This window comes from Pan troglodytes, chromosome X (assembly GCF_028858775.2).
Source record: "Pan troglodytes isolate AG18354 chromosome X, NHGRI_mPanTro3-v2.0_pri, whole genome shotgun sequence".
In the NCBI taxonomy this organism is placed as follows: domain Eukaryota; kingdom Metazoa; phylum Chordata; class Mammalia; order Primates; family Hominidae; genus Pan; species Pan troglodytes.
The window spans coordinates 68061719-68089661 of NC_072421.2; the positions used below are offsets into that span (position 1 = coordinate 68061719).

Sequence of the window (27943 nt, forward strand, 5' to 3'; positions counted from 1 at the left end):
ATTCTGTCTGCTACAACCTTTTACTGAATAACCCACTCCTTCCTCATGCAGACATCTGATCATCATTTTCTAACTGGAAGGTCTGGTTGGGGATATTATCCGGGTGTACAGAATGAGGGTGGGTAAGGACCTAAAAATATTTCTTCCACCCATGTATTATAGGGGCCAGAAACTCCATTAGCTATGCATTCCTTTGCCTACTTACTGTTGCATCCTTGTAAAACGCAAGTATTCCAGGTCAAAGCAAAACTGGTGACAGTTCTCTTTGGGAAGCTACTAACTGGAAAGAGGCACAAAGAAATTTTCTGGGGGGATGGAAATGTTCTATATCTTAACCTGGGTGGTCGTTATATGCACGTTTACGCAGGTGTATTAGTTTCCTATGGATGCTGTAATAAATTACCACAGACTTGGTGACTTAAAACAATGCACAGTTCTTCTCTTACAGTTCTGGAGGTCAGAAGTCCAAAATCAGTTTCAATGGACCAAAATCAAGGTTTCAGCAGGGCCATGCCTGAGCAGGAACAGCCATCTTGCAGCCATGAGAGACTTTAGGGGAGAATCGATTTCTTTGTCTTTTCCAGCTTCTAGAGCTGTATTCCTTGCATTCCTTGGCTCATGGCCCCTTCCTCCGTCTTCAAAGCCAGCAGCCTAACATCTTGCTTCAGGCCTCATATTGCCTCCTATCTCAGAGTCAAAACTCTCTCTGCCCCTCTCTCATAAAGAGACTGGTGATTACATTAGGGCCCACCTGGATAATCCAGAATGATCTCCCTATTTCAAGATCCTTAATTTATTCACATCTGCAAAGTCTCTTTTTCATATAAGGTAATGTTCATCGGTTCCCAGGATTAAGACCTGACATCTTTGGGGGCATAATTCAGCTTGCTACAGTAGGTAAAAATTCATTGAGCTGCAGTTAAGATTTGTGAATTTTACCTCAGTCAAGAAATGCACAAACTTCTGGAAAAGAGCAATGATTTACATTCCATCATAATAATGAATTAAAGACCTAGCAGATCTACTCTTTTCCTACCAAGAGGCCCATGGATCTGAGTAGAAAGAGAAGATAAGCGGGATTGAGTACCTAAAAGGGAGGTAGGAGCCTCGAGTGTGGGTCTAAAGACAAAAACAGGCTGACCACTAGTCATTCTAGAGATCTGGGAAAGGTTTCCTGAATGATGAAAATAAGCATACAAGAAGAGAGGCCTTCCTTTCCTGCCATTGAATATTGCCATGTCTGGCATGAAAAGTAGATTCATTCTGACTTTTCGCCTTCCTCGCAGACACCAACCTTGGCATGTATACAAATCTTTCCTGTATGTCCAGCATCAGTTCCTATCCCACTGTGGTACCTGCAGAATCTGGGCTTCTTGCACTATCTGAAAGCCCCTGAGAAGGAGAGAGTTATAGTAACTAAACAACCAGGCCCTGAGGTGCATATTGGCTAGGAATGGCAGGGGCTGACACTGTGAACTGTGCAAAGAGAATATGGGACAGATGTCCAGGGCCCTCAGTGAGGGGCAGGAGTTAGGGAAGGCCCTGCCCAGCCCTCTGAGCCATAGCCATAGCCATCCTCTGAGGAATGGACACCCCATTGTGGGGGTTGGGGTTGAGGGCTGTGTCTATAGATAACTACTAATGTCCAGACTGCTGTAAGGGGAGGTGAAGGAGGTCAGAGTCCTGAAACCCCAGAGCTTGTAGATTCTGTCTCTACATTTTCTATGCCCGTGAAGCCTGAGCCTAGGCCCTGTGGGAAGGACAGTCAAGAAAGGAAGATTACTTTGTTGTTGCTGTTGTGGGGGTCCTGGCAGCTGAAGAGACAGAAATATCTCTAATTCCATGAGCGGTCATACGAGGCAAGAGAAGCTGCTTAGAGCATGGACTTAGTTAGTTTCAGGGATTGGACAGAGTCAAGAGCTGGGGTGAGGAGGTTTACCCTAGGTAGGGGTGACACAGATGTCAACCGCCTATTCCCTCCACATGCATGTCCTGCCAGAAGAACCTGTCCCTGGGCTGGGAATCTTATATTACCTTCCTCTCCAACGAGAAGAGAAGTTCAAGGCTCACAGACATGTGCATACACAGCTCAATGCACTCAGATCCCCCTCCACCACTCCTGCCCCCACTACCTACAGGAGATTGACTCCTGCTGTGCACATAAGCTGGGATAATCAGGGTTTCTAAACATCAGCTTCAAAAGTCCAATGTCCCAAAGTGGTGGGGGGCTGGGGACGAGGTACTCTTTCCCATACCCTTGGCTTTTGTGTGGCCTGGAGCCGCTGATATAGAGATTGGAGTGGGACACGAGGTATTCCTTTCAAAAACACAAAGGCCTATACTTTGAGCCCTCCCATTTCAATCCCCCACCATGCTTCACCTTTAAGACCTCCAACTCCACTTTGATCCCAGTTCTCAGGTTCAAGGCCTCACAAGGCCAAAATCCTGAAGTTACCCTTCTCAAACTCCCTTGCCTTTAACATCATCAGAATCAACCTCCTACCCCCACTCTGTCCCAGCAGCAATAGCCTGCTAATCTTTTAGCCACTAATCTTTTAGGCACTAATCTGCTTTCCAAACTCTTGGCACCTGAACTATTTATAGCAGTGTTTTATGCCCCCCCCCAAGAACCCTATTCTTTTCCGATGACCCCCACCAATCAAAACACTCAGAGGACTGTGGGTATAAGAGGCTGGGGAGGCAGGCATAGAAACCAGAGCTGGAGACTGATGTGAACTTCATCTCTCTCCCCAGGTAATATTCCAAAGCCCTCTACTTCTAGCCCATACTAAGCCCTATATCCCTTGCTCTTAGCATCCCTCTTAATATATCAGGCAGCAGTTGAGGGACACCCTTCCTGACATAGCCTATAGACATTCAGGCCTAGAGACCCTCCAAAGACCTCTGGAAGCTCCCCTAAGCTCACCCCCTGGGCCAGGCTCAGTAAGCATCAAAGGAAAGCACTAGAGAGACATCTCCCTCTCTCTAAGGATTCCCATCCAAAGGCCTAGCCCCTGGGGACCTGGATGGGGATAAGGATGGGAAAATCTAGGAAAGGCAATGAGAGGGATGAGTTGGTTCAAGGAGGACTTTCAACCTCCATAGAGACTTCTGTCACCAAAAACTGAGAGCATGAAGGCACCAACCCCTTCTCTCTCACACTTTTCTCCCTTCTTTGTTGAGAGTCAAGGGCATCATGAGGTGAACTCAGGTTCAGGATCCATTGCAGGAGCAGAAGGAGACAGAATCCATTGATTTGTCCATTCATTCATTCATTCATGTATCCAACAAACATGTCTTGGCACCTAGTGTGTGCCAGGGGATGTCTAGCCTCATACAGACCAAGAAACACATTTTTCTCACACTTTTCTGGATGGAAGCCTCTGTCCAGCCTCTTTCCAGAGAAGTTCCTTCTCTCTCAGGGTTCTCAAGAGTTCCCCAGCCATTCTAGGAAGTTTGGCCCTTTCTGGAGAATACATAGTATGGTTGGTCAATGATTTGTACAAAATAGGAAGGTTTTTTTCCCCTCTTGCCCAAGAAGGGCAAGAATATGGCTGAAGAAGTACCCTTGGCAGAAGGGAGAATAGGAGGTACTTGATGTGGGTGAGGTGTCTGTCTAAGGAGGAAAGGTTACATCACACTAGGTGTATATGGATGGTATGCTGGAGTGGGGTGAGAAGAATAGAAATGAAATGATTGAGCCTTTCTTCTTTCCCTTTTCCCAGAAAAGGCTCAACATCAACTATATAGCCAACATGTCCAAGTAAGAATTCCTTCTAATCCTCTGAACCTGTGAATTGCTCCCTACCCCAATCCAAGTATTTCCCTTTGGGGTAGGGGGATTTCCAATTTCTCCCTAACTTGTGTCCTTGGATTCTACCCCAATTATCCCTACCTTTGCCCCATCCTATGCTCCTGGAGCCTCTTCTCCTAATCCTAAGAATATTTCTTTTTCTCCCTAATTCCCTTATTTCCTCTTCCCTGCACTTCCAATCCCCCTCTCCATCCTCTTTCTGGTTTTCTCCTCATAGGGTGTTTAAGAAGACCAGCTCCAATGGGAAGGTGAGAGAACCTGGCCCAGCTGGGCAAATGAGAGGGCAAAAGGGATAGGTGGGTACATCCTTCAAGGTCTCAGGGGTCTGGGTTGGGGGCTTCAGGGGAATCCATTCAAAAATGATTGTGAGAATAACATGGGAAGTTGTTCCACAACAGCTCTCCATCTACCTGGGGAAACGGGACTTCGTGGACCATGTGGACACGGTGGAACCCATTGGTCAGTGAGTCCAAAAAAGGGAAGCCTGGGGAAAGAGGAATGGAAACTAGGGAGTAAAAGAAAGTCCAGGAAAGACCGTGCAGAAAAGGAGGCAAATTAAAGGGAAGAATAGGAAGAACCATTTCAGGGATCATCCTCTGTTTCATAGTCTGAGAGTTTTTCCTGACCAAAGTGCTGTCTGTCCTTCTCTCCACAGATGGTGTCGTCCTGGTTGATCCTGAGTACTTAAAAGGTCGAAAATGTAAGTGGAAATCCTTGTTGGTCTTTGTATGTTTCAGACAGGTAACCCGATGAGTGGATTGCACCAGAGTACAACAAAACCAGAAAGTGGCAGGAACTGCAAATGCCTTCTCTGGTGGAGGCTGACAACTGGGAATTCCAGCCCAGTGTGGCCAAATTTTCTAATTGTTAATGAGGAGCTGTAAATGAAGCTCAAAATAAGACTTTTAGAGGCCCAAAGTGTGAAAAGATTATGGTGCCCCCTTACCCAAATAATATTCAAAGTAAATATCTAAAGCATAAATTAAATTTTATTTTTCAAAATTACACAAAACTTACACTTGTGCTGAAATTAAAATAGCTTCTTTCAGAATTTCAGATTTTCTCTATTATTACTGGTGGTGCCCCTGCTTGGCTATTGATCTGGATCTTAGACTGCCTATAGAATGATCCAGTAAGTCAGAAATCCATATTTTAAGGCAAATTTCCTGATTTTCAAATGTCAGCAACTCACTAAAAGACTTTAGAAGCCTGGATAGATTATAAACTTTTTTTTTTTTTTCTGTTGGCTAGATGTGACTTTCAGGCTGCCATTTTGTAACCTCTGGTATACATCTTTCCATCTCCTCTTTTTGTGTAGGGAAACTGGCTGACCTTTTATTCAAGAAAAAAAAATCCCAAACAAAGAAACAAACAACAACCATAGGAAGTAACACTAAGAAACATTACTCTGGCAGCAGTATTACAGATCAAGATTATGCTGATTTTTTTTTTTTTTTTTGCTGCTTTTTTTCCTTTTAATTCTCACTATGGATTAACCCCACTGTGATCCAACTAGACTGAAAATTGGGTTTGATTTGAAAAAGGCTCTGAATGGGTTGATGAATACTAGTTCAGATGTAACTGTTAGATATTGGAGAATAAAGTAGCCTAAATCTCTCAGATTAAGCAGTGTAAATAAGCAATCAAATCGGTTTTAAGTATCAGAGGAACTTTGGGATAGACTCATAAATTAACCAACTTATTTAAGGTTCCCAAGAATTCTATATTTCTAAAACCTAAATCATTTTTTCACATTTCTACAAAATCTTCACAAGCTATGGAAAGAAATCTTTAGTTAAAAATATATGTTGTTCCAGGAAGAGATGCATTTTTCCTTTTATTCTAATCTTCTTTTATGTCCCCTTAGTAGAGTTTTATATTACTTTTCATTTAAGTTGTGCATATTTCTTGTTTATTCTTAGTTTTTCAATATGGTTTGTTACCTCTGTGAAGATTGTCTTGTTTGCATCATATTTTCTAATGTGTTTTTCTATCAAGGTACATTTGTGGATGTAAAATATGCTTACCCTATACTGTGGAGTGATAAAGGCCAGTGATAGGGCAGTATATGTGGTGGTGTGAACGAATTGTTGTTTAACAAAAATCTATCTGGAATCTCTCTCTGTATTATTTCTTACAACTGCATGTGACTCTACAATGATCTCAAAATACAAAGTTTAACTTCAAAAAGGCAATGAGAGAAAAGTAAAAAATACCTAAGATGGCCTTGTGTTCAATTATAGCAACAGACAAAGTTGAGAAGCACACATAACAGGTATTAACGGTAGTTATCTGTGGAACATGATATATTATGGTGGAGCTTTGATTTGTCTTTTTGTTTGTATTTTCTGATGTTCAGACAATTAACATATATTTTGTAGAATAAACACAACTATACATTAATAACTTTAGAATAGATACTGACTTTAAAAGAAAATAAAAACAAGCTATTTCCTAGCATGCAAAAAAAAGGACGATTCTAAACTGCTAGAGAGCCAATTAGAGCTTCAGTTGGGGGTAGGAGTTGCGTGATGCAGTTGATGTCTTAGTCTGCTGCCTTCCCAACACAGGAACAGAAAGCGATTCCAAGAACAAGTCATCTGATTAACGTCCTTACCTCAGGTGCTACTAGATCCCCTTCTGCCTCGCCCATCCTGACCTTTTTTCTGTCTCATTCCTCATCTTTTTCATTTCTTCTCTCACCCTGCCTCCTACCAGCCACCTCTGTTCCTCTCCTTTTTACTTTCTGTCTTTTTCCTTTCCTTTGTGCCTTATTTTCCTTTCTTTCTCTCTCCTTTCTCGCACTATAATTGGCCATAATTGAGAACCAAGGTGAATCTATTTGCTGTGTCTTTGAAAATTATTAGGTTTGTCTCCATTGTAGAAAAATTAGAAAACATAGATGAAGGAGAGACTGTGTAACCTTACCATCTTTAATCACTAATCTTTTGATCTTATTTATTCATATTTTCTGTGCAAACATATCTATATTTTCACTAAAAATGCTATACTAAAAATAATATTTTACATTTTTTAAACCTATGTCAATATACACAAATCTATAACATTTTAAGTTGCCTAGTACTATATCATATGGGGATACCACAACGCCCTGTAATGCACATCCTTTTCATACTTGTTCAATTATTTCTTTCTAAGTGCCTAGAAGACGAATTAATGGCCAAAAGGCATTCATACATTTTTAAAGCTTTCTATACCTATTGTCAAATTGCCCTCTAAAATGCTTATACCAATTAAATCTCACTCCTGCAGTGCATGAGGCTTCTCATATTGCCCCAGTCCTTATAAACACTGATATTATCAATACTTTCAGGCTTTGCTATATCTTTTGAATATAGGTTCATTTTTCTCATTCTCAATTTTAAAAGCAAATAATCTGGTGTTTGATGTTTTGAGTTCTTAAAAATACTAAAATAAGTTGCTTTCTACTCAAGTGCTGCTGTTGGTAGTTTTTTTTTTTTTCTTTGGGTCAGAGCCCCTGATAGAAATAAGGTTATCCATTCCTGTTCTACATCTTTCCTTGCCTCAACCTCTGTCACCCTGTACTTGGACAGGTATCCCTCTCTACTCCATTCTACATTCCATTAGCGCATTTCAGATGATTTCTATCTGCCTCTCACTTGATTTCTTTCAAATCTTAGATACCTGTTACAAAGTATGAGTTCAATTATAACTCTTCCATTTCTGTCAATATCATCATCATCATCATCATCATCATCCACATCTATAATTATTTTGAAGTTTCCGAAAGGATTCCTTTTTTTTTTTTTTTGAGATGGAGACTTGCTCTGTCGCCCAGGCTGGAGTGCAGTGGTGCGATGTCAGCTCACAGCAACCTCCACCTCCTGGGTTCAAGCGATTCTCCTGCCTCAGCCTCCTGAGTAGCTAGGATTACAGGTGCCCACCACCACGCCCGGTTAATTTTTGTGTTTTTAGTAAAGACAGGGTTTCACCATGTGGGCCAGGCTGGACTCGAACTCCTGACCTCAGCCTATCCACCCACCTGGGCCTCCCAAAGTGCTGGGATTACAGGCGTGAGCCACTGTGCCCGGCCTCCAAAGGGATTTTGAATACATCAGCTCCTCACAACCGTCCTATGAGTTAAGTTGAGCACCTATGAGCCTGAGCTTTGGAGTCAGACAGGCCTGGGTTGAAATCCTGAACCATTGCTTAATAGCTCTGAGCTCACTTTCTTTGCCTCTAAAGTGGAGATAATAATACTTCAGAGGGTTGTTTTGAGGTCTAAATGGCATATGTAGGGTTACTAGAGCAGTCCTATTATTGACAGGTGTAATAACTGAGACCCAGAGAAATCAAGGGATTTGTGCAAGTCCTATTCAAGTCCAGGTATTCTGACCCTAAATATTATTGTTTCTCTTTTTCATGATAAAATATTTATCAAGGCATACAGAATTATATAATGAATACCCTGTACTCATCACCAAGCTTTAAAAAGAATTACAGAAACAAACTAAAGCCTCCTGTGTGTCCTTCCCTGATCCAGTTTGCCTCCCTCCCTCTCTACTTAACCCTTCTCCTCTTTCTCTCCTCCCTCCCCAGATAACGACTACCCTGAATTTGGTGTTTATTATTCTCTTGATGGCTCCATACTTCTACTCCATATTTATGTGTCTATGATCAACTTTGATATTGTCCTACATGCTTTTAAACTTTATATAACCAGTAACATACTGTACCTATCATTCTGCAGCTAGATTTTTTGTTCAGTAGCTTTTTTTTTTTTTTTTTCTGAGACAGAGACTCACTCTGTCACCCCCACTGGAGGGCAGTGGTGCAATCTCAGCTCACTGCAACCTCCGCCTCCCGAGTTCAAGCGATTCTCCTGCCTCAGCCTCCTGAGTAGCTGGAATTACAGGTGTATGCCACCATGCCCAGCTAATTTTTGTATTTTAGTAGAGATGGGTTATCACCATGTTGGCCAGGCTGGTCTCGAACTCTTGTCCTCAAGCGATCTGCCCACCTAGGCCTCCCAAAGAGCTGGGATTACAGGCATGAGCTACCACGCCCAGCCTTGTTCAATAGCTTTTGAGATTTAACCTTGTTGGCACAGGTCTTAGTCTGTTTGTGCTGCTACAGCAAAATACCTGAGACTAGGTAATTTATAAAGAACAGATATTTATTTTCTCACAATTCTGAAAGCTGGGAAGTCCAAGATCAAGGCTCTAGCAGGTTCTGTTGTCTGATGACGGCTGCTCTCTGCTTCCAAGATGGTGCCTTATTGCTGCATCCTCCGGAGGGGAGAAACATTGTGTCCTCACATGGTGGAAGGTGGAAGGGCAAAAGGTCTCCTTTATAAGGGTCTTAATCCCATTCATAAAGGAATTCATGAACAAAGAAGCCCCATGATCTAATCACCTCTTAATGGCCATCTTAATACCATCACAATGACCATCAAGTTTCAACTCCTGAGTTATGGAGAGGCCACATACAAACCATAGGGCATTCTTTGAAGTTCTAGCTCATTTATTTTAACCTTGGTTTAGTATTCCATTATGTGAATATACCACAAATTTTTTATCCATTCTCCTGTTGATAGATTTTTAGATTATCTCCAGTTTTATGTTCTGACAAACGTTGATGCGATGGCCATTATCATATGTATCTCTCCTGAACAAAAGCTCCTTTAAAGTCAACTTATTAGGTCATACTCTACGAGCAGATTTAATTTTACTGGATAATCCCAAATAGTCTTCCAAATTGGTTGCATTAATACTCCCACCAGCAGTATGTAAGAACTCCTTTTGCTCCACATCTTCATCAACACGTAGTGTTGTCAGATTTAAAATTTTTTGACAATCTCACGGGTGTGAAATCTTATCTCGTTGTGGTTTTAATTTGCATTTATCTGATTACTCATGAGACTAAACATGTTTTCATATGTTATTGGCCATTCCTTCACATACTTTGCACACTTCTGCAAGGGCCTATTCACATTCTTTGCACAGTTTTATACTGGTATTATTGTTGATGTGTGGGAGTCCTTATATATTTTGGACTCTAAACTTCAGTGTGTTATATGTGTTGCAAAGATTTTCTCCCAGGCTTTCCATTTTTTTCTTTGTTTATAAAGACTTTGAATATAAAGAAGACTTTATAAAGACTTTTAACATAAATTTTACTGCAGTCAAATGTATTAAGAATCTTTTCATTTGTGCCCATAGCCTTCAATCTTTTTTTTTTTTTTTTTTTTTTTTTTTTGAGACAGAGTCTTGCTCTGTTGCCCAGGCTGGAGGGCAGTGACACGATCTCGGCTCACTGCAAGCTCCGCCTCCTGGGTTCACGCCATTCTCCTGCCTCAGCCTCCCAAGTAGCTGGGACTACAGGCGCCCACTACCACCAAGCCAGGCTAATACTTTGTATTTTTTTTTAGTAGAGACGGGGTTTCACTGTGTTAGCTAGGGTGGTTTCTATCCCCTGACCTCGTGATCCACCCACCTCGGCCTCCCAAAGTGCTGGGATTACAGGCGTGAGCCACCGCGCCCAGCCAGCCTTCGATCATATTACATCACCTCTCTGTGTCTTCTTGACCCAGTTAAGATTCCCCTTCCCACTCAGGCCTGACAGACCACTCTCTTCCTCCTATGCCTGCAGTGTTTGTCATGTTGACATGTGCCTTTCGCTATGGCCGTGATGACTTGGAAGTGATTGGTCTGACGTTCCGAAAAGATCTGTATGTGCAGACCCTGCAAGTGGTCCCAGCTGAATCCAGCAGCCCTCAGGGGCCCCTCACAGTCCTACAGGAGCGACTACTGCACAAGCTAGGGGACAATGCCTACCCCTTTACCCTGCAGGTACTGACCCCAAGCCCTGGGCAGGCAAGGTCTCCAGGGAAGATTAAGAGAGGAAGCTCAAGAAGGACAACAAGGGAGAGGGTTCCCCATTTCTTTTGTATTTGTTTGTATTCTTTTCTACTTCTTTTCTGATCTCCTTTTTGTCCCCTAGATGGTGACCAACCTGCCCTGTTCTGTGACACTGCAGCCAGGTCCTGAAGATGCAGGAAAGGTGAGGACTGGGTTCTAAGAAAGAGGGATAGGTAGTGCCAGGGAAGAGGAACAGTGGGACAGTCAAGACTGGAGAAATGGACAGCTAAGGAAAGAGGTCAGGCATTTTCTTATAGGCCCATGAGGAAGGGAGGACAGCACTGGAAATGAGCTCTCTTTGCCCTTGTCCCTTTACAGCCCTGTGGGATTGACTTTGAAGTGAAGAGTTTCTGTGCTGAAAACCCAGAGGAGACAGTCTCCAAGAGGTATTCTTTGGTTGTCCCCAAAAATCCCTGCCTCCAGCCTCTGCCAGGAAACAGATCCTGCTCTCAGGACAGAAATAGCCCCACTTCTAACCTCCACAGCATCATCGCCACCAGTGACACCCGGTTCTGAGTCCCCTCTGACTTACCTTCTTTGATCTAGGGCAGGGGTCAGCAAACTTTTCTGTAATGGGCCAAAAAAAGAAATATTTGGCTTTTTGAGCCCTATAGTCTCCGTTGCAACTACTCAACTCTGCCGTTGTAGTGCAATCGCAGCCACAGATAGTATAGAAATGAATGAGTGTGGCTGTGTGTCCAATAGAACTTTACTTATGGACACTGAAATTTGAATTTCATGTAAGGTCCACATGTCACAAAATAGCATTGTTCTTTGATTTATTTCAACCATTTACAAATGTAATATAACCATCCTCAGCTTGTGGGCCATAGGAAAACAGGCATCAGGCCAGATTTGGCCAGTGGGCCATAGTTTAATAACCTTTGGTCTACATACTTACATTAAGGGACTAGAGGAGTTCTCTGAGGGAGGCCTTCCCCTGCTCCCATTCTTAAGCAACAATTGGACTATGGGGGTGGCATGGGAGAGGTCTGTGGGTCTGAAAGGAGGACGCTCTGGCTAATCTCTTGGTCTCTGCTCAGAGACTATGTGCGGCTGGTTGTCCGGAAAGTACAATTTGCACCACCGGAGGCAGGCCCTGGCCCCTCAGCCCAGACCATCCGCCGCTTCCTTCTGTCAGCTCAGCCCCTACAACTCCAGGCCTGGATGGACAGGGAGGTTTGTGACCCCCACTTTTTGCCTCCCACCCCAGAACCCCTCTGATGCCCTTTCTTCACTGATTTCCTACTTGGGCAGGCAGAGATGGGAGCCAGGGTGGCAATAGCGCTAAGGAAGCAGGGGTTCTAGGTCTCCATCTGCGTATTCGTCCTCCAGCCTTGACACGGGTCCCCGCTCCTGCTTTAGGTTCACTACCACGGAGAACCCATCTCTGTCAATGTTTCTATCAACAACTGCACCAACAAGGTCATCAAAAAAATCAAGATTTCAGGTGAGTTTCTTTTCCCATCCCTGTGCACCTGGTCCCAAAGCCACAGGTCTTTTCCCAAAATTCTATCTCACTTACCTGTCTGCATTCATCTAGGCTTTCCCTCTAACATGGGCTTGTCAAAATGCATATCTTGTTTTGTCAATGAGCATGTCTCACTGTATCATGTATAGTGTGCCTATGTATAAGGTCACATCTAAGGACACTGAGCTGGGGTCTCAAGGATGACTGACTGATTATAATCATGTGCTTTTCCTGGCTTGTTCAGTTGACCAGATCACAGATGTTGTCCTGTATTCACTAGACAAGTACACCAAGACTGTGTTCATTCAGGAATTCACGTGAGCTGGTGCTGGGGCTAGGACCAGAGAGCCAAGGGGTGGGGTGGTGGGAAGAGGTCCAGGAGGCAGTTGAGGGGGTGGAGGGGGGGAGAAGAGTGGTGGAAGATTCCAGGGAGGGATTCCCAGGAGAACTAGATGGAGGGGATGCAACTTACCCCCAGGAGTCCCATCACGATGCTGAGCGAGGGCAGGGGCATAAGGATTTCCCACCAGAACTAATTTCTCCCAGTCTTCAGTTAAACATGTTACCTCTCTTGGATACTCCAGTAGGTTCTTGTATAATCTTGTACAAGATACTCTTGGGAGTAAAAGTATGCTTAGTCAGCAAGCCCAGCCTAAATTCTTCTCTTGTTCTTCTTTTGTAGGGAGACTGTAGCTGCTAATTCCAGCTTCTCCCAGAGCTTTGCAGTAACCCCAATCCTGGCTGCCAGCTGCCAGAAACGGGGCCTGGCACTGGATGGCAAACTTAAGCATGAAGATACCAACCTGGCCTCTAGCACAATGTAAGCTCAAATATAACTCTCAGCCTCCATTTCCTACCCCTCAACCATTCCACATGCTACATTTACAGCTCTGAGGTTTCATGTTCAGTAAAGCCTACCTGTTTTTTAAAGTGTCTCTAGGGCAGTGTTCAGAGACTCCTCCAGGCCTAAAGGCCTGCAGCAAGCTCAATAATGCCTGTGGGACCAACGGCAGGCTTAGGTCAGCGGCAGAAAAAAAAGGAAAACATGGAGAGGAAAACAATCCTTATGTTGTATAAGATTTCACAGTTCACAAAGGTCCGACATATGTACTATGCTATCTTTGTGAGAATCCCACTAAAGTAGCCTGGACAGGTGTTCTTATTCCCTTTTACACTTAAGGACCCTGAGGCTCAGAGAGAAGAAGGAACTCACTTAAAGTGGCATAGCTGATAAGTGGTAGATGTAGACAGGATTATATCACATGTCATCTGGCTCTGAATACTGTGATCTCTACAGAAGCTACTCTCTAGAAAAAATAAAGATGGAGTAGAAGACTAGGAGATGAGAAATGGAGGAAAAGGAGGACAAAAAAGGAAAATGATGCAACAGGAATTAATAGAATTCTAGGAAGTCATTCACTTGGTCCTGTGCCTTCGGAGGCCCTAGTGTTAGATGTGTCTTCCACCAAAAACCACCTGCCACCATCTGTCAAGTGTAATCCCTCCATCTCTCCATACGTCTTATCAATCAAGTAGCTATAGACTGTTATTGCTAGAAATACCCTTAGAAATCATCCAAACTGCATTATTTTATATGTAAGAGATCAGCAGCCCAGAGCAATGAAGAGATTTTCTCAAGCTCATGCAGCTTTCGCTGTCTTATTTTTCAATCAGTGGGTTTTTTACTGAACCCCTATTACATGCTCTTTCCTATGCTAAGCAATGTGGAGAATATAAAGAAGTTTAAGACAGTCTCTGCCTTCAGTCAATTTATGGCCTAGATGAGGAACAAAGAGAGATGCAAATACAACCCAACAGTTAAATGTTAGTACACGTGGTTCAGAGTAAATCGCAACAAAGTTAAAAGAAGCCAGGAGAGCTGGTGAGGGCTTCCTGGAGGAGGTAGAATGGGCTAGATCTTGAAGAATGTGAAGGATCTGGATACCAACAGAGGAAAAAAAGGAGCATTGTAGACTAGGGACACAGCATGGGCAAAGGCTAGAAGGTGGGAATCCACATGGCATGTTCTGATCGCGGAGAGAAGATGGGTCTGCTTAGGTTGTATCCCAGGAGTTAGGGGAGAAAAGGTTAGAGAGGCTAGATAGGGCAAGGTTGTTAGGGGTCTTGAAAGTCAGGCAGAGTAGTTGTTATATTCAAAAGGTAGGCTCTTGAGCAGAGAGTGACATGGTAAAAGTGAATGTCAGGAAGAGAAATGTGGTCTCAACGGGTAGGAAAGGTTAGAGCCTGGGAGATATTCTGGGATAAGACTAAACATAATAGGGTGTGGTGATAGGAATGCATGAGAAGAAACTGGGGACAGAATGAATTACTCTTCATGCCCCAAACACCCTAAAACGAATACTACAACCTCCAGTATTAGACCGGGAATGGACAAAGAGCTGCTGGGGATCCTGGTGTCCTACAAAGTCAGAGTCAACCTGATGGTGTCCTGTGGTGGGTAAGTGAGGGTTCTGGGTCTGTCTGGGCAGGGGCTGAAGAGTCAAGGGCTTTTCGCCTCTGTTTTTCTCCCAGTTAGATTGACCCAATCAAACCATTCCCCACCCTTTCTCCCAGGTTCCCAAACCTGTGAGCTCAGTGAGCAAGTCACTTTCCCTTCCAGAAACCCATTCTGTGGCTGGCTCATTAGGTCTTATGATCCCTCATCCCCTTGTGAAGCTAGGTTGCCCCTTCTCTATTTCCCGCTGCTAATTTTGGGTGTCATTCTACCCACAGCATCCTAGGAGACCTGACAGCCAGGTGAGAGACTGTGGGGTGGGGGGACTTGGGCAAGAAGAGGAGGACAAGGGGATAAGGAGAGCAAAATAATGATTGATTCTGGAGGGTCTGAGGGCATCCAAAGACTGGAAAACTAAGGGAGGGAGGTTCAGGGATTGGGCTTGTAGAGAGAGGAGACGTAACTCCACCTTGGGATCCTTGCAGCGATGTTGGTGTGGAGCTACCCTTGGTCCTGATCCATCCGAAGCCATCTCATGGTGAGTGACCAGGTGGAACTCACAGGGACGGCTGTCCTGAGGGCTGGGGTCCAAACCATTCTGATCTCATGAATTGGAGACTAGCAGTTTGCCTGGGGATGGAATAGCAATAGGTAGGCTGGGTGTCTAGGTTTTCAGGGGAAGTGTGTGTGTCGTGTGTGCTGGAGCAAAGGATTGGGAAGTTGGGGGTGGGGAAAGTAAAGATACTTCTTCAGGGAACCGAAGAGCCTCTAATCAGCTTCAGCTCCATTTTTTCCCTCCGTCTCCATGCTTGCTACAGAGGCCGCTAGGTAATGGAATACAAGATTGGGAAGCCCCATTCCCCTCTTCCCATTGCCACCCTCCATGTTATGACGATAGAAATGTGAAAATGCTTCCTTGGGGTGCTTTCAATACATGTGCAGTGGAAACATATGGCTTAGCTTCGTGTCACAGTTCGGTGCTTTTCATATGCCCTCCTTTCCCTTTCTGCATCCCCCCGCCCTCCACCTTCTGCTCTTGTTGGAATCATCCTTCCCCCTCATCCCCTTCCCATTTTTCTTTTTCCTTTTCCCCCACCCGCTCGCCCTTACTTCTTTCGTCTTTCATTCTTTGATACCTTCCCTCCTTCCCATCCCTCATCCTTATGTCCCTTTCAGTGCTCCTGGGGGACTTTTGTGCTGGGAAATTTGGGCGGGAATGAAAGGAAACAAGCCAGAGTGGCTGATGGAAAAGTGGGGACACCAAGAGGGGGCCGAGGAGCCTACCTGGGAAGCAGGGAGGGGATCACTTTTCTGGGATCAGGAAAAAAGAGTGGACACGGAGGACACCCAGAAAGGGGTTCCTAACCTTCCATTCTCTTCTGCTGCTTCTGCAAGCTCTGAGGACATAGTCATCGAGGAGTTTACGCGGAAAGGCGAGGAGGAGAGCCAGAAGGCTGTGGAGGCTGAGGGAGATGAGGGGAGCTGAGCACCTCGCTCTGGTGCCCGTCTGTGTGGGAGCCCCCACTGTAACACTCTAATAAATCAGTTTGTTCAGATGTGCCTAGCGATCTCTTGCCTATTTCCTCTTCCTGGAGGGTCACGGAACTACTGAGAACAATCTTCCCCACCTCCACCCCTTTGCTGTGATTACACTACACTTAGCCCGTGCTTTTCCCCATACGCTGACCCCAACTTCCCTCTGACACGGTCAGTAGCCATCCCTCTCTCCACCCCATGACCCCACTCGAGTGGTCATAGGATTGCGCTGAACACCAGGCGCAGTGCAAGCTGCCAGGAGGGGGCCGAGGGGGCGTGGCCATGCCCAGGCCTGGGTGTGAAGCCAATGGCCGTCAGCCGACGTCAGTAGAGCATGGCGTGAAGTCCGGCGGCTCAGGCTGAGCGTTGGAAGCCATTTTGGCTGCAACCTACCTGAAGCGATGTCTGCCTTTGGTCACGACGTGGCCTGGATGGAGGCCGGAGGCTTTGGTCTGGAGGCTGCCGAAAGAACGGAATACCAGTCTCTGTGCAAATCTAAACTCTTATTCCTGGGAGAGCAGAGCGGTGTGGGTCTGGGTTGGGCTTTGGGGACATGGAGGTGTAATTGGTATGAAATGGGGTGGGGCATTCTCTGGGGAACCGAGTTCCTCCTCGTTGGGAAAGATTGGAGTGGGAGGAGGAGGGAGGGCTCATAGAAACTTTGAGGGGAGAAAGGGCACTGAGGGCGACGATTGGCCTGCTTATCTCCCTCACAGTAGGGAAGACATCCATCATCAGCCGCTTCATGTACAACAGCTTCGGCTGCGCCTGCCAGGTAAGCCCACCACCGAGTCATATGGTACATTTTTGCCGCTCTTCTTGGCGGACTCACCTGGAGATTCTCCTCCTCAAAGTTATGTATTGTAAGCATTGGGAAGTGGAGCCAGGACAACTTCTTGAAGGGTCATTCTCCACTTTGGGTTCTAAGACTGCCTCATATTGGGAATAGAGGGAATGCTGGAGTGTATCTGATTTTCTTTTGCAGGCAACTGTTGGAATTGACTTCTTGTCTAAGACCATGTACTTGGAGGACCAAATAGTGAGTGTTAACTCTCATACCACTAACCCTACACTTCAACCCCTTAGGCCTATTCATCACAGTTGGGTAGCACCATCAAAAAAAACTGAAGCCTCTTCAAATTACCAAGCCCTATGATGTTTCTTGTTCTGTCTGCCTTCATCTAATCTCCAACTGTAACATAAAGTCCAAGAGACCTTGAATCCTTAAATCTGCTGTGCTCTAGGGTCTTCCTGAATCAAAACAGTATATTGAAATTGGTTGGACCTGTCCTAGGACTATAGGCCATTTGGTCTGAGGCTATAGCAGCCACTTCTCAGGGATCCAGTCTACCTGACCTTTTGTATTCTGCCTTTATTAGGTTTGAGCTTTTTTAAAAGGCTAGTTTCTTGTCTACCTTTCCCCCATCTTCTTCCTAAACATTTTTATGCAGGTTCAGCTGCAGCTATGGGACACAGCTGGCCAGGAGCGCTTTCACAGCCTAATTCCTAGCTACATTCGTGATTCAACTATTGCAGTGGTTGTCTATGACATTACAAGTGGGTGTTATGCAATGTTTTATTTGAAAAGGGGATTATAAAGGGATTGATAGGGAGATTGATAAAATTAGCAGAGAGGAAGTGTTCTCTCCAAATCTCTCCTAAATGTTTCAACGCTCTGGAACATATTCTCTTGCAGACATCAATTCTTTTAAGGAGACAGATAAGTGGGTAGAACACGTGTGAGCAGAAAGAGGTGACGATGTTGTCATCATGTTGTTGGGTAATAAGATTGATTTCGATAACAAAAGGTAAAGTATAACTACAACTTCTTCTGGCATACCTAAAATTCAGTCTCTATGGGGAGGGTCAACTGTCCTCTATTTACTTGGGGAGGAGTTACCTTAGTCCCCTCTGCCCCCTACCAGCACTGCAGGATGGGAAGGACAGGGGGGCGTCCCATCAGGGCACAAGGATATGTTGGGGGTATAGGAGAGAGTCCCCACCCTGTAGTCAGAAGGGTCATGGGTTTAAGGCTTCTAGGGTTCCTGGCCCTAGGTAAGCATCATTACACCTCAGAAGAATCTATCCATATCCAATAACTCTGGCCCTTTTCATCATTTCTGATTCGTCCAGACAAGTCACTGCAGAACAGGGTGAAGAAAAATCCAGAAACCTCAATGTGATGTTTATTGAGACCAGTGCCAAAACCGGTTACAACGTGAAAAAGGTAATACTTGTTTCTTTCTATGATACTTTAATTGTGCTCTGTCTGTAGCTACTACTACTGTTTACTCTTTTGGATAAGCTTGGCTTATCTTTTGTGGGATGGGGGTCAAGGTTCATCTCCCCATCATGTATCTCAAAGGCCCTGAATTATCCTAGCCTCTGAACCTGACCTTTTCCCCCCCCCCCTTTTTTTTTTTTTGGTCCCCATTCACACACACACACAGCTGTTCCGGCGTGTGGCTTCTGCCCTTCTTTCTACAAGGACTTCACCTCCACCAAAAGAGGGGAGTATCCTTTTTCCTAGCTTTGCTGGGGTAGGGAGTATACAAGTAGAGAAGGTAAGTTTCCTTGCTGAGTTGATGCCTGAGTGGTACGTAAGGGGAAAATGGGACTACCTTTAGCCCAAAGTAGTTCCTTCGTTTGCCTTTAGGTGAGAGGGATTGTAAGATCAGAATTCCTCTTCTACATCTCCTAGAAGCTGACCTTGGGTGTTAAGATTTGACTCCAGTCACCTCACTGTATTAGCTTCCTTGACACACACTTCAGCGGTTGAAATCGAACTGGAATCCTTCGAGGAGTCAGGCAACAGAAGCTATTGTTGACAGCTTAGGCTTTCTCTGCCTCATTTGATGGATTTCTTACATTTGGGCTTGCCATACCAGTTCTCCTCCCCACCTCGTTTTATGATACATGGCCACTTACTCTCTTCCAATTCCTAGGCTTGGGGTAAAAACAGAACCCCTGAAAGTGCTATCATTTTTTCCTGACCGCATCTCACAGCTACTGGGTGGAAGCTTCTTGCAGCACCTGGGAATTCTACCTTACCTTCTCCGACAGCTAAAAGACATCTGTAGAGAATACAGTTCTACAGCAGCTGACATACTTCAAAGGCCAATACAATTCATTCTCCACTGTTTGTTGTTGTTTACCTACACCCTCAATAAATGGTTCTTTAACCTAAGGCTGTTATTGCTTGTGCTTTCTCCACACTATACCTATATTTCCACAATGCAATTATCTCATGTTGGTGCCCTAACATACAACCAATCCAAGTATTTCAAACAAGAACCAATTTAAGGCAGGAGGGTTTTTGCCTCTTAGGCCCATGGCACCTGGCTGGGACTTTTTACCATGTTTTTCATACTTCTTAGATACAATGTTTTCAGACCTGTTAACCACAGGAAGAGTCTTGGACCTCAACATTCAGCCAAGTCACCCAACATGCCTTTATGGAAGTAACCAAGCTACTATTTTCTTTCTTTCGTGGCCAATGCGGGGCATGGGGTCAGCAAATAGGAGGATAGAACAGGATTTCCCAGGAAGCATAGGGACAGCTACATTAATTCTACCTCCAGCTCTGCTCTCAAGGGATGTTGCCACCTAACAATAGCAGTGAGGCTCTAGAAGAGGTATGCCAGTAGAGCTAGGGTGGGATATATAGGAAGAACCAGACCTTCCTCATACAGTATAGTACTACTATTTAGAACAATGTTTCCTACATTTGAAGACTTATTTACTTATTTCCTTTGCTTCTTTAAAAATCCAGATTTCCAGATTCCACCTCAGACTAACAGAATCATTGTCCAGTAGAAGGGCCTATAAATATATATTTAAGCTCCCCAGGATTCTTTCAAGGCAAATTTTGGGACTTCATCATAGGGGTACATCACCCCACACCACACTAGAAAACTTTTTTTTTTCTTTGAGACAGTCTCACTCTGTCACCCAGCCTGGAGTGCAGCGGCGCCATCTTGGCTTACTGCAACCTCCACCTCCAGGGTTCAAATGATCCTCCTGCCTCAGCCTCCCGAGTAGCTGGGACTACAGGTAGTGTCCCACCACACCTGTCTCATTTTTGTATTTTTAGTAGAGATGGGGTTGCACCTTGTTGGCCAGGCTGCTCTCGAACTCCTGGCCTCAAGCTATCCATCTGCCTTGGCCTCCCAAAGTGGTGAGATTACAGGCATGAGCCACCGCGCCCAGCCTCACACTAGAAAACTTTCAATTCCAAATGGGTATTTTAAACATGCCAGTGGCGATGGCATAGGCATGACTAGGAATCTTGTAATGGTGGATTGGTAACTAAAGATCTAGGAACATGGCAGAATGTTATTTGGGGCTGGGGTGAAGAAAAGGGAGAAGTCAGCAGTTAGCACTACTCAACTTACAAGTTGGAAACTGTGAACCAATTTCTTACTGCTGCCTCAGAAAAGAAATGCATCTAAGCCCCTTCCTTAGTTTATGTTCCAGATCAAAGAATGTGGGAAAGGAGAAGAGAGAATTATATTACTACTGTCCCCTGCAGAGAAATGTTCAAAGCTCCTAGGGGAACGGGCAGTTTCTTTCAGTGCCCCTCACTCTATGCCATTTCTTAGTTATACTGTGGTTAAAGTTCCTTGGCCTCGCTAATGTTCTGGTCAGACATCATAGGTAGTTGCGAGGAAGGTATAGTATTGCTCTGTTCCTTCCAGTGGCTCCTCTCTTTGGAAGAGCTTTTTCTTCCCTCGATAGCATTTTACATCCAATCGGTAACATTCAAAAGTCACACCAATATTTCTTCAGCATTGTGTTTTACTTTTTGGGAGAGAGGCTAGGAGGAGGAAGGGGTGAAAGCAGCGTCTCACTGGAGTCTCAAAAGTGTATGAATCCTCTGGTAGTGCAAGGATGGGATAAGATGGCCAGGGAAGTCAGATGGAAAATCCCCAAGATTCTTTTTGCTACTGATTTCTATAATTAAAATATGACATATGTAAGGGACTAGTGCATGATATTCAATAAATGTCAGTTGTCTTTCCTAACTAGGTTCCTCACAGGCTAGGTTATGCCTAGATATCATCATCCTCCTTTCAGGGAATGAAGCTCACCTAGAAAACTAGGGAACTAAAAGTGCAATATGGTTTGGGTAATGCAGTTGGTTAGCTGTCTCCCCATCCTCCCAACTCACTATTCCAGGGAGGGGCTGAAAATAGAAGTGGCTCCCCTGAAGTCTAGTTAGCATGTCATGACAGAGTCCACATGAAGGGCTGTGGGCTGCAACTTTCTAGTGCACAGTCCTCTCTTTTTGGCGATGATAATCTGAAGGAAAGAAGAAGAAAAGGAGGAACAGAGCAGGTTATCTTCACGCTTGAGCTCCTGATTCCCTATCCCCAACTTGTAGGGCCTCTAGTCATCAGTATTTAAAGAGTTCTTACTTAGGGCCCTGTCAGGAAAGTGAAAAAAGAAAGTGGCACTTACTGTAGGGAAAGAAGCGCACACGCATGCTGATTTCACGAGCTGTCTTCAGGATCTCAACAGCCTGGAAGGAACACAGCAGCTTGTACAAATGAAGAGATATGACCCAAGACAGAATCATAATAGGGGGAAAGGGATTTGCCACTCCAACCTGTGTGTCACTAATAGCTGCTTCCCTCCTGTACTTTCCCAGGAGAGGTGCTTACTTTCTCTCTCTCTTTTTGTTTGTTTGTTTGTTTGTTTTGAGACAGGGTCTTGCTGCATTGCCTGGGCTGGTCTTAAATTCCTGAGCTCAAGTGATCCTCCCGCCTCAGCCTCCTAAGTAGCTGGGATTACAGGCGTGTACCACAGTGCCCAGCAAAATGCTTTCTTATTAAGTTACAGATTAGGCTACTCCTGTCCAATCTGTCCTATTTGAGATGGCTTCTTGCAGCACCACAGCCCAAGTACTGTGCTCACCTTGCTGTGCTCAATATCTTGGAAATCCACATCATTCACAGCTAGAACTTGGTCCCCTTCCTGCAGTCCTGCTCTGTGTGCATCAGAGTCAGGAATCACCTGTTGGTAAAGAGAGAATACATGTGATTGGGATGCGATAATTTCAGAAGACTGTCAGTGAAATTCGGTGCTATTCAAATGTATGGTGCTATTGTTTTTCTGTGACAATGTATGCAGACAGATGGCCTGCCAAATGAAAAGTTTTAAGTGGGAAAGGGGGTGTCTCCATTATACCCCTTCTATGAATCCAGAGTCATCCTCTCAGCCCTTGGGACATTAGGGTTCTGCAATCTGTTAATTTAACAAAGGGAAGTAACGATCCATATTGCCTACTGGGCATAAATACCTTGGAGATGAAGATGCCTAGCTGGGAGGCCTTTCCTCCTCGGATGTTAAATCCCAACTGTAAGACAAGAGCACAGAATGGGGGCTCAATGGAGACCACAAACACAAGAACAACTAGTAGCATCATCGTACAATAGCTCAGCTTGTGTGTCCCTGAGAGGAAAGTCAGAAGTTGCAGAAGTGTTATCTCAGCTTTTCTGTCCACAAGAAGGAAAGTTGCCTCACATCTGCACCTGCTTTCCAATCCATCCCCCCAACACTGCCAATTTGTGGTATGGACGAATCTAGCCTGAAATAAGGTTTCATAAGTTCACCTGAGCTCCAGGAGGCTTCTTCAGTGTGATGGTTCGGGGCAGAAACTGGGTCAACTCATTGTTGTAGTCCGGGTGGTGTACCCTCTGCAAGACACAGCAACCCCAGAAATTTTACCAGTCTTACTTCACACCTACCTTCATCTGGAACACTAATGAATTACCCTGAAGTCAGGAAAAGGAAAGGTCATAGACTTAATTTAAGTAGAACAGATAACACAGACTAAATGAGTAGATGGATAGCACTGGGGCAGCCCAGTAGCTCCCCATTTCTTCACCTTTTTTTTTTTTTTTTTTTGAGATGGAGTTTTGCTCTTGTTGCCCAGGCTGGAGTGCAATGGCTCAATCTCGGCTCACTGCAACCTCTGCCTCCCAGGTTCAAGCAATTCTCCCGCCTCAGCCTCCCTAGTAGCTGGGATTACAGGCATGTGCCACCACGCCCGGCTAATTTTGTATTTTTAGTAGAGACGGGGTTTCTCCATGTTGGTCAGGCTGGTCTTGAACTCCCAACCTCAGGTGATCCGCCTGTTTCGGCCTCCCAAAGTGCTGGGATTACGGGCATGAGCCACCGCGCTGAACCTCTTAACAGTATGGAAATGAAGGCTCCAAATTTCCAGAATTAACCGGTGTGAACAGACCCTAGCAGGAGGCTTCCATAAAGAAGTTCCCAATGGGTCCTGTTGCTCAGAATCCAGCTTCTGGGTCCTCTGGCTACCAGTGCTAAGATTCACTCTCCGTTTTGCCTTCTAACCCTGCTATCCTACCTTTCATGCATCATCTCATGCCCACGGGGAAAAAAACCTCCTACTCTGGAATACAGATGGTTCCCACCTCATGAGGAGGAATCCATGCTGGAGGATTCTCATAGGCAGGCAAGAAAACCACTGGGTAGTCATCATAAGGAATCCGGCTGTCCATCTCGGGCAAGGCCCTGGAAGAGTGAATCAGAACAGACAAAAAGTGGTTCAAAAGGGAGAGCAGCCCAGCAAGTTTCAGACAGCAGCTCCAACCCATTCCAAGGCAGTCAGTCTACAGGCCCAGCCCATATCTAGGTGTTAAGGTTGGAGGAGAGAAGGAAGACAGAAGAAAACTCTTAACTTAGCTAAACATCTTCTGGATGCCAAGCAACCTGTCAGGTACTCTAGAAAGAGGACCTCATTTTTCATAATCCTGCAAAACAGATGTTACCGTCTCAAACCTGGAGAAGAGGAAATCAGGGTCGAGTCTAAAAAGATCTACTTTCGAAGCCCAAGGGAGTGTTAACTATCCGCAGGGACTCGGGGCAAGGCACCGCCCCACATTTCCTAGATGTGATTAGTAATGGTAGGGTCCTTAGATCGACCCTTCCTTCTTCACCTGACCAGCCACCTCCCACGTCCCCGCCCCACATTCTGCCTGAGACCCGCACTCTCAGCCGCATAAACGCCGCACCACCTCACCAGTGGGCAGTCCACAGCGACCTCAGACTCGGCTCACCGACAATTCAGTCTGGGAACCGGAAGCGGATGCTCCGCAGGGTCGAAAAGAGGCCGGGCCAGGGTGCAACGAGCTGACCCTCCCCTTCCCACCGCGCCGGCCTGCGCGCGCCGACGTGCGCGCTCCGCCCTCGGGCAGTCCGCACTGCAATTGGTTGGCGTCTCCGGGACGGATTTGAAACTTGGCGGTTAAAACTCCGGCTGGGACAGGGCGGCGGGAGGCCCAGGGAGAACGGGGAAGGGACATTTAGTTTGGTGAGTTACGGGGGCACACCTTAGCTCAGAACCTGTTTTTACCCAGTACCCTAGGGCTTTGGTTCTTTGTCGCCGTCCCCGTTGGAGTTTTTTCTTTGCCTTTCAGAAGCCCGTGCCCTCTCTTTAGAGTGCAGGGCTGACGGGCGGTCCAGCCCTGGCCAAGTCATGGAGCGTGAATCTCCCAAGTCAGTGTTCCCGCTGAGGAGGGTCGGAACCGGGGAGGACGCCCTCCCACCCCTGCTGACCTACTAACATTCATCAGCGAGCCTTCTTTTTCCCCCTCGCAGAGACGGTGCTGAGATAGGATCATGAAGGAAGAGGTGAAGGGAATTCCTGTAAGAGTGGCGCTGCGTTGTCGCCCTCTGGTCCCCAAAGAGATTAGCGAGGGCTGCCAGATGTGCCTTTCCTTCGTGCCCGGAGAGCCTCAGGTGCGTAGCAGAGTCCAGAGCCTGTGTCTGAACAGCTGGGGCCAAATGGTAACGAGGGGTGTGGTCTTGCCTTTCATTTTTAACCTTACGCCTTGTCCCGTGCCTTCTCTAGGTGGTGGTTGGTACAGATAAATCCTTCACCTACGATTTTGTATTTGATCCCTCTACTGAACAGGAAGAAGTCTTCAATACAGCAGTAGCGCCACTCATAAAAGGTGTATTTAAAGGTAAGGCGATTTGATTCCTCGAACATAACATATATTCCTTGAGCATATACTATGTGCCAAGCACTGTGCTTGGGCACTGCAAATACAGGAATCGATGAATCATGATTCCTGCCTTCAAGAAGCCCTTAGCCTAATAACATTTGTCAACGTCTCTGTACCCTTGAAGCTAGTTTTATTCTGTATTTGCTTTATGTGGTTCTGTTCATCTTTGACTTGTATATGTTTGTTTATCCTGGAACTTCATTAGATTATAAACTCTGTGGTGGTTGCTGATGGTGATAAGTGTGCCAACCTACTTGAGGCTCAGGCACTGCAAAGCTTGTTGAGGGATTCAGGTGATAAATAATATAGCTTCGAGGCCCTGAAGGAGTTCAAAGTCCAGGGATAGGAATGGAGATAGATGACTACATAAATAATTTTGAATATATAAAAATTTTTAAATTTTTTGTACCTATCTTTTAGAAGAAAAATTTTTCAAGTTAAAAATATACAACAGAGTCAGTCCTATGGAAGTAGTAGCTCTGCTCTCATACAAAGTGGTATGAAAAACAAAAGGATGGCTCTAACTCTGGGGAATTTGGGGTGAATTTCACAGAGTGGGAAAACTTTGAGATGGGTCTTGAATAAGGAGTATACTTCTTTTAGGTGGAGAAGGGGAGTGCCTAAAGCCTCTGAATACTATCACCAGTTAATAATCTTTATTGGGGAAGCTAAGTCTTTAATGCTGTTGAGGACCATAGCAGGGTTCTAAAGAAGGGAGCAGTGCCTGAGAGATGTCTAATTATTATTCTAATACAGTGGTTATTCAAGATTCAAAACAGAGGTTCATTTAAAAGAAGTAGAATCATGGCATGCTAGTGCCTTAAAGTTGAAAGAGACATTTGTATATCATCTAGTTTGTTTTTCATCCAAAGAAAAATGCGTTCTAACAATATCTGTTAGGTGAACTGCCAGTGTCTAAAATTTTTTTGACAGGGAACTCACTGACTCACAGGTAGTCCAGTTGAGATTTGGGTTTTGGACAAGTCTAATTATGTTATAAAGATCTTTATAATGAGATGAAATTTGCTTCCTGGTAATTTCTACCCAGTGATGTTAGTTCATTCCTTTAGAAGCCTTCTTCTAGGCAACAGCTATTCACATAATTTTTCACGTTTTTTTGTTTAATGATATGGCTCAAGGAACACTGAAATTTTTGTTTCAAAATTTTAAGATATTAATGCAATAATTTCAAACGTATAGAATGTTGCAAGAACAGCATAAAAAACATTTTTTCCCTGAACCATTTGAGATGAATCATTGGCCTGATAACCCCCCATACTTTAGTGTATATTTCCTACAAAAAAGGACTTTCTTGTAAGTTACCACAATACAACCATCAAAACAATAAAATTTGCACTGCTACATTACTACCATCTATTCCTGAAACCCCATTCAAGTTTCACCAATTGTCCCAGTAAATATTTTATGGCAAAAAGATCTAGTTCAAAATCACGTTTTATTTAGTTTTGCTGTCTCTTTAGTCTCCATTCTAAAACAGTTCTTTAGTCTTTTTTTGACTTTCATGAGTTTGACACTTTGAAGATTACAGGCCAGTTATTTTGTAAACCTTTTCTCAATATTGTTTTGTCTGGCATTTACTTATGATTAGATTCAGGTTGTGTATGTTTTAGCAGGAATATCACAGAAGTGGTGCTGTTTTCTTCTCACTGAAGCCTATTGGGCAGCACATGATTTTGATTTATTCTATTACTACTGATGTTCATTTTGATCATTTGATTAAGGTGTTAATCTGCTGGGCTTCTCCACTATAATCTTTTTCCTTTTTACATACAGTATTTGGAAAACCGTTAAGTGTTTCTACCTAATTCTGTTCAATTATCCCCGCCTTTCCTTTAGCCATTCCTGAAACAATATGCTTTTCAGACCCTTCACTATCTGGTCAGATTCCTCAGGCAATACCTCCACAGCTTAGTAAGAGCACCACAGTTCTACTTTTATATTCTTAACTTGGGAAACTGATAGAATTAAATTATGTTCTTTAAAGGCAACATAAAGTAGAAAGTGATTCCAATATACATGTGTTTGCTTAACATTACCCTTGGTTGCAGAAACAAAGCCAATATTTTTTATAGTCAGCTCAACAGCACCCTCTTGTACTCTGAACTCCTGGTACCACAGAGCCCTAAGTATTTTGTAAAAACTACTAAAACCTCATTTCCCAAGTTATTGCTATCTGCACATATCTGTGGTATTGAATTATGGAATGTTATTCTCTTGCCCCATAGTCATGCCAGCTGATACCAGCGATCTATTACAGTGAAAATCTCAATTTAGCATCTTCTTATGATCCTTCATTTAGACCAACAAGTTTTTTCAAAACTTCAAAGTTTTCATTTAGATTAAAACGTTGTTTCAAAGTTTAAAGGGTTTTTTCCTTCAGACTGCAAAATTATCTTGGTAAATAGCAGATAACAGCTTTGACATAAATATGATGATCATTTAACAGAGAAAGCTTGCTTTGTGTTCCTTGACAACATGTCTGCCACACTAATAAGGAACAGACTTCCCTAAGGTCATTATTTTTTTCACCTTGAAGTAAATTTGCATTTGTAGTTCCTTTTAGGTGCCATGCTTATAGTTTTAGAAGCTACTACTGTACGATTAAGTAGCAAGTTATAATTATGCATCAGTTAACGACAGGGATACCTTCTGAGAAGTGCATTATTAGGCGGTTTTGTCATTGTATGAACATCGTGGAGTGCATGT

At 44.4% G+C, this 27943-nt stretch overlaps 4 protein-coding genes across 7 annotated transcripts in view; 3 read left to right on the forward strand and 1 right to left on the reverse strand.

Annotated features, from left to right (window-relative positions):
* The first annotated feature begins 3755 nt into the window (after positions 1-3755).
* On the forward strand, positions 3756-16202 carry ARR3 (arrestin 3). Its single transcript, XM_054676481.1, has 16 exons — positions 3756-3763; positions 4032-4062; positions 4213-4273; positions 4470-4514; positions 10412-10647; positions 10799-10858; positions 11035-11102; positions 11760-11895; positions 12082-12166; positions 12432-12504; positions 12870-13007; positions 14562-14645; positions 14921-14944; positions 15128-15180; positions 15461-15470; positions 16038-16202. Exons 1-16 carry the CDS (start codon positions 3756-3758, stop codon positions 16126-16128), a joined length of 1203 nt encoding a protein of 400 aa, XP_054532456.1. The 3' UTR covers positions 16129-16202.
* A 281-nt stretch (positions 16203-16483) lies between these two features.
* Positions 16484-18901, forward strand: RAB41 (RAB41, member RAS oncogene family). Its single transcript, XM_054676443.2, is given in 7 exon segments — positions 16484-16703; positions 16895-16953; positions 17164-17217; positions 17630-17735; positions 17875-17986; positions 18312-18405; positions 18629-18901. Coding segments are annotated over 7 exon segments (726 nt in total). The 5' UTR covers positions 16484-16579; the 3' UTR covers positions 18806-18901.
* A 2056-nt stretch (positions 18902-20957) lies between these two features.
* PDZD11 (PDZ domain containing 11) lies at positions 20958-24401 on the reverse strand. Of its 2 annotated transcripts, XM_016943597.3 has the most exons (8): positions 24229-24315; positions 23888-23959; positions 23621-23720; positions 22793-22876; positions 22480-22536; positions 22095-22193; positions 21639-21699; positions 20958-21479 (listed from the first exon to the last, which is right to left on the reverse strand). In XM_016943597.3, exons 2-8 carry the CDS (start codon positions 23953-23955, stop codon positions 21445-21447), a joined length of 504 nt encoding a protein of 167 aa, XP_016799086.1. In that variant the 5' UTR covers positions 23956-23959; positions 24229-24315; the 3' UTR covers positions 20958-21444. The 2 variants fall into 2 exon arrangements, with proteins under 2 accessions (XP_016799086.1, XP_001152839.2); XM_001152839.6 differs by lacking the exon at positions 23888-23959 and having other exon boundaries at positions 24229-24401.
* Positions 24353-27943, forward strand: part of KIF4A (kinesin family member 4A) — a 129002-nt gene continuing 125411 nt past the window's right edge. Inside the window, exons 1-3 of one of the 3 annotated variants that reach the window (XM_016943591.4) lie at positions 24353-24519; positions 24807-24947; positions 25060-25174. In XM_016943591.4, the coding sequence (XP_016799080.2) occupies positions 24828-24947; positions 25060-25174 (235 nt within the window). In that variant the 5' untranslated portion in view covers positions 24353-24519; positions 24807-24827. Of the gene's footprint in view, positions 24705-24806; positions 24948-25059; positions 25175-27943 lie in introns of all 3 variants that reach the window. The other 2 variants (XM_016943593.4, XM_016943592.4) reach the window with 2 other exon arrangements.

Bases quoted from the DNA above. Each gene is read 5' to 3' on its own strand.
- ARR3 (XM_054676481.1), top strand. The intron at 11,896-12,081 runs GTTTGTGACCCC...CTCCTGCTTTAG, and splicing joins AGGCCTGGATGGACAGGGAG to GTTCACTACCACGGAGAACC. The intron at 12,505-12,869 runs GTGAGCTGGTGC...CTTCTTTTGTAG, and splicing joins GTGTTCATTCAGGAATTCAC to GGAGACTGTAGCTGCTAATT.
- PDZD11 (XM_016943597.3), bottom strand. From the start codon at position 23,955: ATGAAAAATGAGGTCCTCTTTCTAGAGTACCTGACAGGTTGCTTGGCA. The intron at 22,537-22,792 runs GTGAACTTATGA...CTTGTCTTACAG, and splicing joins AGAAGCCTCCTGGAGCTCAG to TTGGGATTTAACATCCGAGG. The intron at 22,194-22,479 runs GTATTTATGCCC...CTTTACCAACAG, and splicing joins TAGGCATCTTCATCTCCAAG to GTGATTCCTGACTCTGATGC.